At 50.5% G+C, this 16,994-nt stretch overlaps 1 protein-coding gene across 1 annotated transcript; it reads right to left on the bottom strand.

Annotated features, from left to right (window-relative positions):
- Positions 1-17: 17 nt before the first annotated feature.
- Mrps18a (mitochondrial ribosomal protein S18A) lies at positions 18-16,780 on the bottom strand. The gene is made up of 6 exons (XM_042672020.1): positions 16,655-16,780; positions 8,638-8,669; positions 6,145-6,252; positions 3,743-3,866; positions 3,578-3,647; positions 18-385 (listed from the first exon to the last, which is right to left on the bottom strand). Exons 1-6 carry the CDS (start codon positions 16,764-16,766, stop codon positions 241-243), a joined length of 591 nt encoding a protein of 196 aa, XP_042527954.1. The 5' UTR covers positions 16,767-16,780; the 3' UTR covers positions 18-240.
- Between the last annotated feature and the right edge of the window lie 214 nt (positions 16,781-16,994).

Genomic DNA, 16,994 nt, shown 5'->3' with positions numbered 1-16,994 from the left:
CACACCTGGAGGGCAGGTAAACTTCCAGCCTGCTTTATGGTTCCTTCAGTTAAATTCCAGCCTCCACCCATGGGGGGAGCTGGGGGGGGGGGGGGGGGGGAGGAAATGAACAGGGCCCAAGTCAGTCGTGAGACCACAGCAGTTGCTGAGCGACTCAGCCACTCTGCCGGTACTGCAGCCAGTCCTGCCGCCGGAGGCCTCTACCCACAGCCAGGCGCAGGAGGCCCCGGAGGCCTTGCCCTAGTGGTACAGGCACAGAGGCTTTTTTGAGTAGCAGATGTTGTCCCTCAGGAGTGGTGAGCCAACGGGCATGCGCACCTTGTTCCAACGGTGGCCTTTTTTGTAGATGGGCTTGACAGAGCGGGTAGACCAGCGGGTGAGGTAGCTGTGGAGGGAGCACAAGGTCAGCGTGAGCGGCAGGGCCACACTGGGACAGGGAGAGCAGGGTGCGGCCTCAGACCAGGCCACCGTGGGCCAAACACTCTCCTTTGCCAGTTCTCCCTCTGTAAGGGCAGCTTTTCCTGAGAGTCACTGCCGAGTGTCCTGGAAACAGATGGGGCCGGGCTCTGTGCTGCAAGTGTGTGTGGTCAGGGTCAGGCGGCGTAGCCCGCTCCCTTGATCTTTATGAGTGCTGGGGAGAAGGCACAGGGAGGCTGCAGGGCGAGCACACTCCTCTCTGAGCTCAGCCTCGGGATAAGAATGACGTAAGGAACACAGAGGAACCCTGCACTCTTCCCCACTTGGCTTTCTCTGCACCCCAGCTTTCAGGGGACTTTCCAGGACACTCCAACTGGCACAGGACCTCTGCCCTTCACCCAACCTCTGGTGGGAACTGAGGGGCGCAGGCCAGTGACTTCAGCCTTGACCCAGGAAGCTTCCTGCATGTGGAGGGAAACAGCACCACAGCTCTCTAGTCTCCTTCGGAGATGGCGAGGCCCTGACAGTTCTTGGAAAAGTGGCTCATACTGCTGGGATTGGGGTTTTCTCGCTCTGGATGGGCAAAGGCCCATCCTTTGTCCTGACAACTCAACCACCAGGGCCAGGAATCTTCCCTCGGCTCTAGCTGGGCCTCACCTGAGCTACCTCTAGAGATCTTTTTTTTTTTTTGGTCCAGTCGTGGGGCCTGAACTCTGCGCCTGGGCGCTGTCCCTCAGCTCTTCAGCTCAAGGCTAGCGCTCTACCACTTGAGCTATAGCGCCACTTCCGGTTTTTCTCTTTTTTGCTTATGTGGTGCTGAGGAATCGAACCCAGGGCCTCATGCATGCAAAGCAAGTGCTCTACCACTGAGCCACCTTCCCAGCCCACCTCTAGAGATCTTCAAATAAAAAGCTTTTGTATGTGCTGGTACTGGGGCTTTCAGGGCATAGGTGCTGTCCTTGAGCTTTTTTTGCTCAACACTGGTGCTCTACCACTTAAATCACAGCTCTCCTTCTGGCTTTTTGGTGGTTAATTGGAGGTAAGAATCTCACAGACTTTCTAGATTCAAACCATGACCCTCAGATCTCATTCTCCTGAAAAGCTAGGAATACAGGTGTGAGCCACTAGCACCTGGCTTGAAAAGCTTAACTTAAAAGACTAATAACATTGATAGAAAGCTTTTAGATGAAAAAGTTAAAAGTTAACTGATGATTGGTGTATTTGCACCATGCTCCCTGGAACCTGGTCTTCCTGTCAGGGGGAGCTGAGGAGGGTGGCACTTGCGAGTGGAGTGTGCACTGGAGGTGTCAGGTGTCAACTGCTGACCCTGTTTGGCTGCTCAGGAAGAACCTAAGAGTAAAAGCAGAGCTCCCCTGATCACCCAGTGGCCTCTTTACTGGCTTTTCCTAGTCTTCGGAGTGATAGCTTTCCAAATGGGTGCTTGTTAGGATTCAAGGCTCCAGAAGACCCCAACTGACCAGAGCTATGGCCTGGGCTGTTCTTCGGCCGGCCTTGGGCCTAACGCCTGTGCCACACAGAGCAGCCAGCTGGAGGGTGCTAGGTGGCCTCTTGCCAGCTCGCAGGGAACACCTTTGCCCCTTCCTACCTCTTGTGGGATGGGGAGGCAGCAGAACAAAGCACAGGCTGTGCGTGGCAGCTCAGGGATGTCTGGCTGGCACCAGAGCCCCTGCAGGACAATTAACTGTGTTCGGAGCCAAACCCTCCCCCGGCCCCCTTCTCCCCACCACCCTCTGGCCTTTTGCAACCCAAGAGTCCCCACACATCATCAATCCTGTATCACGCTAAAGGACTCCGGATGCGTGAAGGGCCTGGCCCAGCTTCAAAGGCCCGAGGGTAGGATGGATGGTGTCCGCAGGCCTGTTGCTGGCTCTTAAAAGCTAGAGGGGTGGGCTTGACCCCCAAATGGACCACGGCACAGTGGTTACCATGTCCTGCCCCCCAGGGCTGCTGGCAGATGGCCCAGCTTGCAATGAATGTGTCAGTGAAGGCCCAGCTCTGGCCCAGCCTGCAGGCATGGGGAGGCAAGGTACCAGGAAGCAGCCCATGTTCCCACATCTTGTACCCTTGGCCCACCCCTCTGGCCTCCCCCGGCACACGTCTGGGTTTCTGGCAGGGCCTGGCCTGGGAGGTCTGCGGGGGTTGAGGGTCCTGCTTTGCTTCATCATCCCTTGGCCCCCTGTCTACCCCGTTCTGGCAGCTGGACTGGCTGAGGGAGGAAGCACTGGCAGGGGAGCACAAGAAACCCCCAAATCAATTTTCGGACTCAGCTCTGCTCTGAACAGGGCCTATCAGAATTGAAGAGGGTGTGAGTGTGGTGGTGCAAAAGATGGGAGAAGAGGAACAAGAATCTGCTCTTATGCCAGAGGGCGCTGACTGCCTGCTCTGGGTGGAGCAGACTGGTTGATTCTAGGCTCTGGGCCTTCCTCCCTGCTCTGCAAAGCCTCAGGACTTCTAGGCTACACGGATGCTGCCCCTGAGTGGTACAGTGCACAGCTAGCACAGCTCTATCTGGTGGCCCTATCCCCAAAAAATTCTCCATGTCTGCTCTAACAATCCTGGTGCTGGAGGACCGGGATATAAAAGTTCAAGGAAGTGGGGCTGGGAAGGTGGTTCAGTGGTAGAGCGCTTGCCTTGCATGCCTGAGGCCCTGGGTTCCATTCCTCAGCACCACATAAGCAAAAAGAGAAAAGCTGGAAGTGGCGCTGTGGCTCAAGTGGTAGAGCACTAACCTTGAGCTGAAGAGCTGAGGGACAGTGCCCAGGCCTAGAGTTCAGGCCCCACGACTGGACCACCCCCTTCCCCCCCCCAAAAAAAGTAAGTTCAAGGAAGTGCTGACATCTCCATAGCAACCCAATGTGATGTTATAAATAGGAATTACCATATTCTAATGCCCAATCAGCAGCCTTACCCTCCTGTTCTTATATCAGTGCTTCTTAGGAGAGGGAAGAAGAAAGCAGCTGGGGGCTGGGAGGCAGAACACTGCACGGCACAGTCACAGTGGGAGTGACAGGAGTTGGATGGACAGCCAAGGCATGCCTGGCATTCCAGTGCTAGGACAAGCTCCAGCAAAAGGTTTCTACGGCGATCCGGCAAGAGCCACAGGCCCAAATGCTCAGGTGGCTGGTACTGTTTTGCTTACCGGTTGAGTTTGAATTTGTTCTTCGGTACAAATCCTTCAGGAAGCCGAGGCCTGTGATTTGGTAGCAGACCTGAGTGCGAGGAAGAACACATCAGGAGTTCTGAGGGGCTCTGGATGGGGAGGCACCTGCTGTCCTCTGCCCCTCTTAGCTCAGGGACCTTCTACCTGCTCTGTGGGCCATCTTGACACACTCCTCAATCTTGCGATGCTCTTCCAGGCACAGACCTGTGACTGTTCGGGGCAGCATGCCTCCGTGAGGCCGGATGAACTGGCTGAGCAGCAGCACGTCCTAGTGGAAACGGAAATTAGGAGGCCATCAGCTGGGCCTGTGTGTGATGCTAGGCATCAGGGCTCTGCAGCTCACAGGGGAGCCACAGCGTGGCTTTCCTTCTTGGGAGCTGACTTGAGACCACGTCCTCCACATAGAGCTTGTACACGGATCTGCACTCGGGCTTCAGCACCTCTAGGAGAGTCTCCTGATGGTGAATGAAAGTGAGAGATCAGTTCTTCGTGCGCTTGCAGGGTCTGTCTTGATGGAAAATGTCTGGCTGTTTTCTTCAGGTTGTGATTGGGAACATGTGAAGTTCTCCATACCCAGAGGGAGAGGTGAACCTTCCAGCCCCAGACCCTATATGCCACACACTGAGTGTGTGCCTACACCTCCAGCTCCTGTCCTTCCGGAGGTGCCAGGCAGCACGTGTTAACTCTGTTTGCTAAGTCCCATGCCCACATGAGAATGGACTTCAATTCATTTGGAGTACAACCTGCCCGACAGACTTCTCAGGATTGGGGAAGATAGTTGTCAAGGAGGAAGGATAAATAGACAAGAGCGGGGCGTCGGAGGCTCATGCCTCAGGAGGCTGAGATCTGAGAATCGAGGTTCAAAGCCAGCCTGGGCAGGAACGTCCATGAGACTCCTATCTCCAATAAACCACTCAGAAGACCGGAAGTGGCACTGTGGCTCAAATGGTAGAGTGGTAGCCTTGAGCTAAAGAGCTAAAGGACAGTGCCCAGGCCCAGAGTTCAACCCCCACAACCGACAAAACAAAACAGACAAGAGACCTCCTCCCTCTCACCCTCTACCCTCCATGAATGGTTGAAGGGATTAAATTGGCCTCTCTCTGGGCCTGGTATACCAGACTTAACAGTCATGTTGCACATACCAGCTTGCTCCGAGCCTTACTGTGTAACCGCAGAATGGGGACTCAGAGCCCCTGTTCATGTCCCTGTACTCCTCAGAATTGGATGAAAAGAACTTGGATTGGATTAATCCAGGGCTAATAAACTGGGCTTGCAGCTACAGCCCTTGTAGTAGGTCACTAAGCAAGCCAGCGGTTTTGTGCAGCAGGCCAACAGTGGAGTGGAAATGGGTAAAGGAAAAACAACTTTAGCCTTTACCTTGGAGGGGATTAGATTTCTTCTGCAAGAACAACAGAGCCAACTGTATTTCCTGGAAATGTTGGTTGGAAGAGTGCTGCATGGTGGCTGGGCAAGTGTGGGGCTTCCGTTCCCTGTCAGCAGCTGGGTTTCTGAACATGCCAACATCCCTACTAACTTCCATGTATACGAAGCAAAGCTCTGAATGTTGCCCCTCAAGCACCTACCACAGGAGGGCCTAGGGCAGGGCAATGTCTCACCCCGCCCTCCTCTCCCCTCTTCCCCCCAGCCCCCCATGGCCAGAAGCCAAGGCTCCCAGCCCAGGAGATTAGTTGGGTCATTCGGCTCAGATCCCATGGGCATGTGGCCTCTCCTGCTCTTATCAGCTGACCAGCCTCTCTGCCCATAGCCATCCCATTTCACAGAGGGGCACAGGGACAACTTACAGGTCAAATTGGCCTAGAGCCTGAATAACCTGAAACCCCCAAATAGAACATTTTATGTCATCAGGGAGCCAGTGAGCAACAAGGAGTGTTTCTCCAGGCCTCCTTATCTCTAGTGGGCTGGCTTGCTATCACAGAATTTGTAGTCCAGCTGCTGCTTAGTAGCTGGTGATGAGAGGCAAGTTCATCCGCATCTCCAGGCTTTAAATCTGCTCACTGGAAAACAAGGACACAAAGTGTCTGTTCCTTACAGCACATTACAGCAGGTCAGCACTAGCCAAGTGTGGCAGCATTGCGCTCAGCACCACCGCTGCCACCGTCGCCTTCCCCACAAGCGGCTGCTGCGGTACAGAGAGACAGTACTGTGTTCACAGCTCTCAGTGGGGGCTGTGAGCCACCCTCAGGACCTAAACCCGACCTGATTCTAGCCTTTTGAGAACACAACCACTGGTGTTCTGAGCCAGCCCACGAACTCAATCAGCTTTCACTCAGTCCTGGCTGCATGTGAAAATCACCAGAGCTTAAAAATGCCAGCCCCGCCCCTAGAGACTGAGGCAGCTGGTCTGGGGTGGAGCTGGGGCATTATGATCATTAACACTCACCAAGTCATTCTAAAGTGCAGCAGACTTGACAGCCATGAGCAATATAGGGCTTCTTTGGTGAGGCAAAGCAGCAGCTCCAAGGAAGAACAGGACTCGAGGTACTTGTGATGTGACCTCATGACAGAGTGACTGTGCTGGCACTCACCTCATAGTTGTATTTGTGCTTCAGGTTCCAGCGGCAGATGGGGCACTGGCCCGAGGGATTGGGGGGACCTGGGCTCTCCTTGGGAGTCTCTGTGAGACGGCCTTCAATCTAGGAGGCAGAGAAAAAGATAGCATGAACGACAGGGCTGCAGGAAGCCCTGCATCCTTGAGTAAACCCCAAACGGTGGGGGCCTTGAGGGAGCAGCAAAAAGGCCTCTGCCTGCACTGTGGGGTTTTCTGTAGCTGCTGTACCATGAGCCTTGGGGTGGTGGTGTGGATGTGATTTGGCGGCCTTCAGGGCTAGTGGAAACTATCTCAATACTGGTAGCAGAGGGAGGGAAGGGTTTGCTCTATCTTTCCTTCTTCAACAAGCCAAAACAAAACACCAGAACATGAGGTCCTCCAAGCCTCTGGGACAAAGCAATATAGGCACATGGAGAAAACTCCAGATGGACAGGGATGGAGTGTAAGGAAGCTTCCTTCCTGGCAGGCTTGTCTTGGAGACTGCAGGCACTACCTCATCTCAGAGCGAAGCTTGTGCCCAGAGGTCTCAGCCACAGGTGATTTATTTTCCTGTCTAAGAACATTTCTGATTATCATGATGGGGCAGGGTGCTATTGCAATTAGTAAGGATGCTACTAGTCATTCTGTGTTGCGTAGGACAGCCCCACAATGCAGGGTTCCCAGCCCCAAATGCCAGTGGGGCTGGGGTTGAGAACGATGGGATGCACAGACAAGCTGCTCTTTTAACCAAACCACATGAACAGGTAGATTCATTCCTGGTCGTCCTCTCGGCTGTGATCATTTCACACACCACCTTTAAACCCTGCTGGGGTCATGTGTGAAGTGACCTCCCCATCTTGGCTGTACCCTGTGATGTAGCCTTGGAATTGCTAAGCATGATAAAGCAGTGATACAAGAGTCGGCTCCAATTTCAAGGGGAGCTTAGAAAGGCTGGCAGACTGAGGCTGTGGGTGATGAGAGCAAGGCTGGACAGGTCTGAGCAGCTTTGGGAAAAAAGTAACACTGTGGGTGGTGCCTGAACAAACTGGGCCTGGAAGTTTTACTCAGCGGTGCCAGGCACCACTATCCACCTTTCATGGCAGCCAGAAGCATGCCAAAACCAAGTTACGGACTAGAGAAAATCTGCAGGTACATAGAAGGCTTTGAGAGAAGACCCGGTGGTGAAAGAAGGCCCAATGGTTTTCTGAAATCATTTAACACAAGCTGGTGAGGCAGGCATCTATCTTTCAGAGAGGAGAGGGCAGTGTTCAAAGACAGTAATGGCTGTACCTCTTCAGGCATGGATAGCATTTCCCAGAGGCACAGAGCCTCCATGGTTGTGCTATCCAATAGCAGACCATGTCCGGCATGAGGAATAGTAGACTCCAAGTTAGATGTGTATCTCTCAACACAAAGTTTATAGAGTGAATGCGTGTACCAGAAGAGGCACCCTAAGGGAGTAGGATCCGAGGCGAGGACAGAAGGATTCCCCCAGGGATAAGACTCCCTTGGGGAAGTCTGTGCTTGGCTAGCTGCCACAAGGGTTAAGTCCTTGATTGGCATAGAAGTTCCAGAGGCTTCTGGGAGCTCTGTGCAGTGGCTGAAGGTTTTTTGGAGGCATGGGGAAGGCCATGTGAAAACGTCTTTTAAAGATTATAGGATGAAAGCAGGGCGCTGGTGGCTCACACCTGTAATCCTAGCTACTCAGGAGGCTGAGATCTGAGGATCGCGGTTCAAAGCCAGCCTGGGCAGGAAAGTCCGAGAGACTCTTATCTCCAATAAACCACCAGAAAACCGGAAGTGGTGCTGTAGCTCAAGTGGTAGAGTGCTCACCTTGAGCTGAAGAGCTGAGGGACAACGTCCAGGCCCAGAGTTCAAGCCCCATGACCGACCAAAAAAAAAAAAAAAAAAAAAAGATTATAGGATGATCTTGGGCTCATGACTCCCCAAGAAAGGGAGGTAATTGGGCCCAGTGAGGAAAAGGGATCTTTGGCAGATAGAGACTTGTTCCAGCTTTCTTACCAAGAGACAAGTGGGGTGCTGGCTAGTGAAGTCAGGGCTAGAGTGTCCCCTTTTAGACACATCATTTCAGGAGTGGCTTAGTAGTTCCAGACAAAATGAACTGAGATCCAGGCTCCTGGCTTGACTTACTCTGGTGCTCTAGGCCTGCGATACTGCCTTAGTTTCCCCTTTGGGAAGATGATTTAACACCTGCCAAGGAACTTATTAGCAAAGGCCTCTGAGACTTTGCCATACAAAAGGTCATTTAAATCAAATAACAGATACCTCAGCCCAGGCACGGAGACTGTTTCTGATTAACCACACTACAGCACACAGCTTGAAAAATAGTAGACTGTGGGATTTATGGTCACTGAGGGAGCAGATCCTGGAGCCAGGAGTCCGGATTGGGCCTCCCTCTCTTCCTCCGAAGAAAAGCCAGGCGTCTCCAAGCATTAAAGAGGTTATGAGTGGCCAACGCGATGATACTTACTATAGTTGTCTTCCCTTCTTGGATCTCCACCACTACGGAGATAAAGGGGGAAAATTAGGTCAGCCATTTAATAAGGAACAGGGAGTTTCAAATAACAGCTCAAATTCCAAATAGGCAGAAAAAAGCCTGCAGTCTGCATTCTCCCACGGTCCCTTCCCGAAAGACAGAGTATGCAGGTTTCACGCCAAGTGCCAGGGCTCTATGTCGTTGAGGCTGATTGGGTGCTGGGGCTGTAGCATCTCTCTGGGATTAAGGGTGTCCACAGGTTTTGTCTGTCTAAACTGAGATTCATCTTGGTTCTGGTCAGAAGAGCTGGCAAGATCCTGCCCCACTGTGGTTAGCAATAACAGCCTAAACTATTTTGGGGGGAGGGCAGCAGCACTGGGAAGACTTTTAGATGTCCCCCTTGCATATAAGTTCCTTTGCAAAGAGAACCAGACAAAACCAGTTTCTGGCTTTGATGGTTCTGCAAACTAAAATTCAGCACAGAATTAACTGTTCCAGTGGTCATATAGAGGCTTATCAATGAGACAAATTCACTCCTAAACCATCCTCAGAATTCCCTACCAAATCTTTATGAAGAGGGTCGTGTGAGTTCAAATCCTCTTCTCCATCCTCTGCAGAGCATTCTTTTATCTACATTGGAGTGGGGGGGGGGGGGGGAGGGGAGAGGCAGAATGAAGGGCCAACAGACCTATGGCCATTCTAAACAGAGGCCTGAGCAGAGAACTGGATTGGCGGCATGCATTCCCTATTTTTTTTTTTTGGTCCGGTCATGGGGCCTGAACTCTGGGCCTGAGCACTGTCCTTCAGCATTTCAACTCAAGGCTAGCGCTCTACCACTTGAGTCACAGCGCCACTTCCGGCTTTTTTCTTTTTGCTTATGTGGTGCTGAGGAATCGAACCCAGGGCCTCTGGCATGCAAGGCATGCGCTCTACCACTGAGCCACCTTCCCAGCCCTGCATTCCCTATTTTAACCTAACCAGGATGCAGAAGGACCATAACCACCATCCAAGACAGAACCAAGAACCAATGTGACAGCTCACACTGAGCTGTCACTCTCTTGAAGAATCTCCCTGCGCTCCCAATCTTTAAAAAGGAGCTGTACCTGTTCCTGCACAGGAACTGGTACACTGCAAACGCTTAACAAATGCTGCTGTTTTGGGGGAACAAAATGCTCATCATGGTCCCCCTTTCACTATGACAAGAGAAAACTTGGGTCTATACTGTTGGGCTGCAAAATGCCTTTCAGAATACTAAAGCTCTCTTTTTATTTTTGCTGGTTCTGGGGCTTGAACTCAGGACCTGGTTGCTGCCCCTGAGTTTTTGTGCTCAAGTACAGCCCTACCACTTGAGCCACACTTCCACTTTCTGGCATTTTGGTCGTTAATTGGAGATAAGAGTCTAATGGACACTGCTACCTGGCTGGCTTTGAACAGTGATCCTCAGATCTCAGCCTCCGAGTAACAAGGATTGCAGCCATGAGCTACTAGTGCCAAAGCCCTTTTTAAACAGCAGGCAGGCCAGCATGGTTTAGTTTTACTCTGTTCTGGTCAAGGCAAGAAGTAGTACAGACCAGCAAGAGCTGGGGATCTTTACTGTGAGGATCCAGAGGAAGCTATAGGCCTCCTTGTAGGAAAAGCACCATCAGCATATACACAAAATTGGCCGCGGGTTGCAGGGGCTCATGGCCAGCTATGTGTATATGTGTTGGAGACCAAGTGGTGATTCTGGTTACCATTCCCTTGGTGGTGGGAGTGGGTGCTTTCTGCTTATCTGAAAGGACTTAATTTCTGAGGTTCCTAAAATAAATATATATTGCTTTTGCAACCAAAAAAAAAAAAAAAAATAGAAGGGACTAAGGGGCGGGGGGTGGGGTGGGGGGAGGTGGGGAAGGCAATTGTAACCCAAGCAGAGACCCATGCCAGCATCTGTGAACACTGAGCTGTGACCAACACCTAATTGGACACAGACTGCCTGGAATTATTCCCTATTTGTTTTCTGAGCAAGTCATTCATAAAGATTCATTACTCCCAAACAACCAACCTGAGAGCCCCTCAATGTCCAATTCCACAAACAGTGGCCAGAAAGCCCGGAGGCTTTCTCCAGATACACTGAAGTCACTAATCAAGTCAAAGACAACAAGGCTCCTCCGAGTAAAAGAAACTGCGTCACCCCACACACGGATCTACTTGTACAGAACAGAGACCAAACCAAGAACGGGATGTGGGTGAGACTCAACCTGGTGTCAGACTGGAAGCCAGCACAGCTGCAGAGGGAAGGTCACTGCAGTGGCAATCTGTAGGCACAGACACCATTTTTCCCTAGGGTGGGGAGAGGAACAGAAGAGTGGCAGAGCAGAGTGGCACTCCACTCCCAGCCTAGAGGGGGCTCCAGTCAGCCTGGAAATTGAATTCGTGAAAACCAAGTTAGGAATGGGCTGAGGGCAACCAAATCTGAGCAATAACAGGTGGGGGGGAGGGGGGAGATTTTTCTCAGAAGTCCCACAGGGAAACAAAAGCAAAGGCACATTCAAGTCCCACTGGAGTCAGCATAAGAACCAGGCCCTGAAACACAAAGAGGATAAACATGTGGTTCCCCTTTTGGTACAGCCACTTGGGTCCTAACCATGAGGTAAACAAGCCTAGCAAAACACACATCACTCTCGGCAAAGATCCAAACCCTGAAGTCATCCCACTGGCCCCTGGAAGAGAGATCAAAGCCCATGGCAAGCTCCACTGTTCACAAGCTCTCTGCACAGCAATCCCAAGCCAGTGAATGTCTTACTAGAAGCCAGTGGGTAAAACAATAGGCAGATGCTTATCTAAGACAATTTGTCAAACCAGAGGAATGACCTGAGAACTCACAGGAGACAGCCTGATTAGGGTGGTGTCTCCGTGTAGAGGGAGTAGGCCTGCCTGGAGCCTGGAAAGGCCCTCAGTAGATTTTAAGCCTCTGGAAAGAGGAGATAGGAATCAAAGGAGTATTGATTTTCAGTGTGGCATAGAAAACATGGCAAAACCAAACAAAACCTGAGATCCATTTTGTCCCTGGCTGCCTCTCCATTCAAGGGAAGGGGGGGGGGGGGTAGCTAAGACAAGCTGGACTAAGAGCTTCACGTGCTAACAGAAAACTTGTTTGAGAAAAGAGGAAATCACCTTTGTGTTCTGAGATACAGCAGTGTCTATGAAGGAAAGAGATGAAGCAGTTTTCTAGACCAGAATGAAGGACCAAAATCTCTCAAGATACACGTCTTAAATCTGTCCCAAACTAGGCAACCCATTTGCTGAGTACCAGTGAATGTGTGTTTGTGTGTGTTGGGGGTGTGTGTGTGTGGGGGTCCCAATCTACCTACTGTGGAGTCAATATAGAAAGGCACTGTCTTTGCCCTAAAGGAGGAAAGGGAACTAAACCAAGAATGGGAACTTCATCATAATAAAGTCCATGCCTTGTAAAGAGGTCCTTAGAGTACTTCGGTAAACACTCGTCTAGGAAGGAGTCCAAGATAACTGAATGATAACAGTCTGGAGAAAGAGCACTGTGGTGAGATTGCAATGAACGAAAAAGACCTTGAAGGCCACATAAACACAAAGGCAGTGAACTGCAGCTGTGTAAAGACCCAACTGTTTAGTACAGGAGGAAGTGAGGGAAGATGAATGGTGAGAGTAGGCCACTGCTGGAGTTAGCAGCCAAAGAAACAAAGTCCTAAGGTTATGTGGAAACCAAGTCCTAGTCAGCATGAAGGGAGTAACTGATGGCTCAAAGGCAGCCCTAACTGCCTAGGAGCAGAGTGGATTTGGGAGGTATGTCCGTGCTTCTGGTCATTGACCACTATCTTCAAATATCTTCCTACTTCATGCATAGCTTCCTTCAGTTCATCTTTAATTCCACTATTAAAAATCACTGCTTCTTCAGCCGGGCGCTGGTGGCTCACGCCTGTAATCCTAGCTACTCAGGAGGCTGAGATCTGAGAATCGCGGTTCAAAGCCAGCCCGGGCAGGAGAGACCGTGAGACTCCTATCTCCAATAAACCACCAGAAAACCGGAAGTGGCGCTGTAGCTCAAGTGGTAGAGCGCTCGCCTTGAGCTGAAGAGCTGAGGGACAGCGCCCAGGCCCAGAGTTCAAGCCCCACGACCGACAAAAAAAAAAAAAAAAAAAAAAAAATCACTGCTTCTTTCATCCCTTCTATCCTGAGGGAATGTCATTGGCCTTCTGCTTCAGAACAATGAGTCTCGGTGCTAAGCCCCTTAAATTCTTTAATGCCCCCAACTTGCTCCTTTTTCTCTTAAAGCTGAAGCTATAGAACTATGCATCTTAACAGGCATATCCCTGTCTACAGTGCTACATTCTCCAGGCAGCCCTTTAGCTGATAAAAGGATGGGGCAAATTCCCTTTGGCCTTTCCTTGTTTCAGTGCAATCTGTTTTGTGTCTTGAGATATATTTCCATTATAAGAATAAGGAAGAATATGGAAGGAATAAGGTCTAATACAATCTTTGCTAAATCTGACAGTTTTACCCCAAAAAAGCATTAGATGCAAGCTCACTAGCAGGAGCTTTCAGGCAAGGAAGGCCCTGCTATCGAGTACCAAGGTGATGATACTGGAGAGGAAGAAGGGTGGTTCTACTTCTAATACCATCCCTTATAACTACTGGCACTGGATTTCCTCATCTGTAAAAATGACAGCTAATATCCACCTTTAAGGAAGGATAAATATATTTTGAAACCTAGAAAATTACCTGCCACTTACACCAGGAATTAGAAAATCACTTTTTTCCTCCTGCAATATTCTGTCTTTCTGGTTCTGGCTTTGTATGTCCCTTTTGTCAAACTTTAGGCTTCTTCAACAATAGCAGGGCTGACATTTTGGGCCAGATGGTTCTTTGTTGTGGGGAGCTGTCAGGTGAGTCATACGATTTTTTTTTTAAATTTATATTTTTTTGCGTGCTGGTTCTGGGGCTTGAACTTGGGACCTGAGCCCTGTTCTTGAGCTTCTTTGTCACAAGGCTAGTGCTCTACCACTTGAGCCTGAGTGCCATTTCTGGTTTTTTGGTAATTAATTGGAGATAAGTGTCTCACGGACTTTCCTGCACAGGCTGGCTTTGAACCACAATCCTCAGATCTCAGCCTCCTGAATAGCTAGGATAACATGTTATGAGTGCCTGGTTTTTAGGCTGACAGTGACTGAGAACTATCAACCTAAGTATTTATGGAGATGACTTTGAATATGCAGACCATTATTTCACGATTTCCAGCTAAAAAAATTTTTTACAGCTGGGTGCTGGTGACTCATGCCCGTAATCCTAGCTACTCAGGAGGCTGAGATCTGAGAATCATGGTTCAAAGCCAGCCCAGGCAAGAAAGTCCATGAGAGTCTTATCTCTAATTAACCACCAGAAAACCAGAAGTGGTGCTGTGGCTCAAGTGGTAGAGAGCTAGCCTTGAGCTGAGAGTGCAGGGACAGCGCCCAGGCGAGTTCAAGCCCCATGACAATAATAATAATAATAATAACTCTTACGTGTAACCTCTTAAGCATTCCAGTTTTAAAAATAAAACACACAAAAAAACATTTTTTTTAACTTCTTTCTGGAAACATAGCAAAAACCCTTTCATCTTTGAATTTCATACAGGACATACAACTTGGTAGATACCCTCAAAAATGTTATGCCTTGATGGACTGGGAATTTGGCTTAGTGGTAGAGTGCTTGCCTGGGTTCAATTCCTCAGTACCACATCAGCAGAAAAAGCCAGAAGTGGCACTGTGGCTCAAGTGGTAGAGTGCAAAAGAAGCTCAGGGACAGTGCCCAGGCCCTGAGTTCAAGACCTAGGACTGGCAAAATAAATAAGTGAAATAAACAATATATATTATATGTATAACATATATACGCATAGGCCTAATTCTGGCAGCATGGAAACAGATAAAACATCTATCCAGGCCCTTTCTGTCATTGACAGGATCTCTTTGGTGTCTGTCTTTATTAATGGATCTCTTTAAAGTTAACCATTCAGTATCTGGATGCTTTCCCTCTGGCAATTGTTCCATCTTTCCATAGCTGAATTCTTCAAGCATATCTACTTCTGATTTCTCCAAACTGGATTCCTCTTCCATCACTCTACTGAAATTGTTCTTTGAAAGCTAAGATAGAGACCTCTTCCTACCAAGTCTACTCCACTAACCCTTTTATTAAGGAATGCATATATATATATTTTTTTTTTTTTGGGGGGGGGGGGCGGTTGTGGAGCCTGAACTCTTGGGCCTGGGCTCTGTCCCTGAGCTTCTTTTGCACTCTACCACTTGAGCCACAGCACCACTTCTGGCTTTTTCTGCTTATGTGGTGCTGAGGAATCGAACCCAGGGCCTTATGCATGCAAGGCAAACACTCTACCACTAAGCCACCTTCCCAGCCCCAACATATGTATCTTTTCTGTTTCCTCTGACAATGATATTTCTCAGTGGATATTTCTCAGCCTTAACTGATATACCAATATGGCACATGAATCTTTACAACACCCCCCCCCAATCGCTTTTTTAACACATCATCCATCCTTTCCTGCTTCCCACAGGACTCAAAAAAAGGTTATGTTCTTGCCTCAAGTGGTATGCAGCCCACCTAGTAGGCTCATGGTCCCAAATCCAACCCCAGAATTGGGAGCAAAGGGAGGCCAAGGTGCTCAAAGGAAAGTTATGGCCTGAGCTGGGATGGTGGCTCAGTGGCAGAGTGCTTGCCTTGCATGCATGAGGCCCTGGGTTCGATTCCTCAGCAGCACCACAGAAAAAGCCGGAAGTGGCGCTGTGGCTCAAGTGATAGAGCGCTAGCCTTGAGCTGAAGAACTGAGGCTCATGGCCGGGAGCTGGTGGCTCACGCCTGTAATCCTAGCTACTCAGGAGGCTGAGATCTGAGGATTGCAGTTCAAAGCCAGCCCGGGCAGGAGAGAATGTGAGACTCCTATCTCCAATAAACCACCAGAAAACCGGAAGTGGTGCTGTAGCTCAAGTGGTAGAGCGCTCGCCTTGAGCTGAAGAGCTGAGGGACAGTGCCCAGGCCCAGAGTTCAGGCCCCACGACCGCCCAAAAAACAACAACAACAACAAACTTCCACTGGATTTGCTAGTTCAGGTAATCGAATCTCCCTGTACTTTGTCACCTAAGTGGATAACTTGCATTTATTAGAGTATACACATAGATCATCTCATTAGAACCTACACTTCTCAGAAGGGTTGTTTTCTTCAGAATCCCTCCACCAGCTTGGGGCATAGCATTTGTCCTTTCGGTGATCTCTCAGATGATGGTAGGCTCGGACTACTTTTTCAGATTTAATATAAACGAAATGCAGAACCCACCATCTAGCGTTTGCCCCGGTCTCAGTTCAGTGGCCTTCCCACTTTGGCCTCCATCTCACAGGAAGATTAAGGGGCCAGGGCAGAAAAAAGCTACCATCGGCTCGCAGCATTTTTTTCCGGGAGATAATCTGGAAAGGGAGGCAGTGAAGATTTTCTCCCTCGTAGTCTGAGGATGTTTTAACCAGGGCGGCGGCGGCTGGGAGCAAAACCGGCGCAGGCTCTTAAGGGGATTAATCAAACGTTCCAGAGCCTCACGACAGGTTTCTCCCACCCCTACTGGGCATCCAGGCCTTCCCCTCGGTTCTTTTTTTTTTTTTTTTTGGGTCCAGTCGTGGGGCCTGAACTCTGGGCCTGGGCGCTGTCCCTCAGCTCTTCAGCTCAAGGCTAGCGCTCTACCACTTGAGCCACAACGCCACTTGCGGCTTTTTTCTTTTTGCTTATGTGGTGCTGAGGAATCGAACTCAGGGCCTCAGGCATGCAAGGCAAGCGCTCTTCCACTGAGCCACCTTCCCAGCCCTCCCCTCGGTTCTGTTCCGGTGCCTTCAAAGAGCACCAAGGTCAGAAGTCCAGGCAACCGCCCCAGGGCCTGGAGGAGGCTTTGAAGCCCCCAGGGGCTGGCCCAAGCACTCCGACGTCCTTCTCAATTTCAGGGGGTCGCTGGGACCCCGTACTCACCTTCCCTGAACCCGCGAGCTGGAAGCCGAGACCAGCTCGTGGCCGCTGGGCCTGCCAGAAGCCCTTGGAGCATCCGTCCGCAGCCAGACACCAGCGCTCTGAGGGCAGCCATTTTGAAAAACAACCGTGACCTCTTGTGCACTTCCGCTTCCGGGTCGCGGCACGCAGCCGCACGGGCGGGGCCGGAAGTAGGGCGAATGCTGTCCGTCTCGCTTCCTCTCGGGTGTCTCGGCCGGCCTGTCTGAGCTGGGGCCTCGGAAAAGGCCTCTGTGTGAAGTCTGCGTAGCTCCCGTCTGCCAGTCCTCCGACTTCAAGGTTGCCTTTATTCCCTGGCTGTGCC

Source organism: Dipodomys spectabilis, unplaced genomic scaffold (assembly GCF_019054845.1).
Source record: "Dipodomys spectabilis isolate Male_0828 unplaced genomic scaffold, ASM1905484v1 ptg000669l, whole genome shotgun sequence".
Lineage (NCBI taxonomy): Eukaryota > Metazoa > Chordata > Mammalia > Rodentia > Heteromyidae > Dipodomys > Dipodomys spectabilis.
Note: the sequence above shows the minus strand (reverse complement) of the source record. Positions and strands in the feature narration are given on the sequence as shown.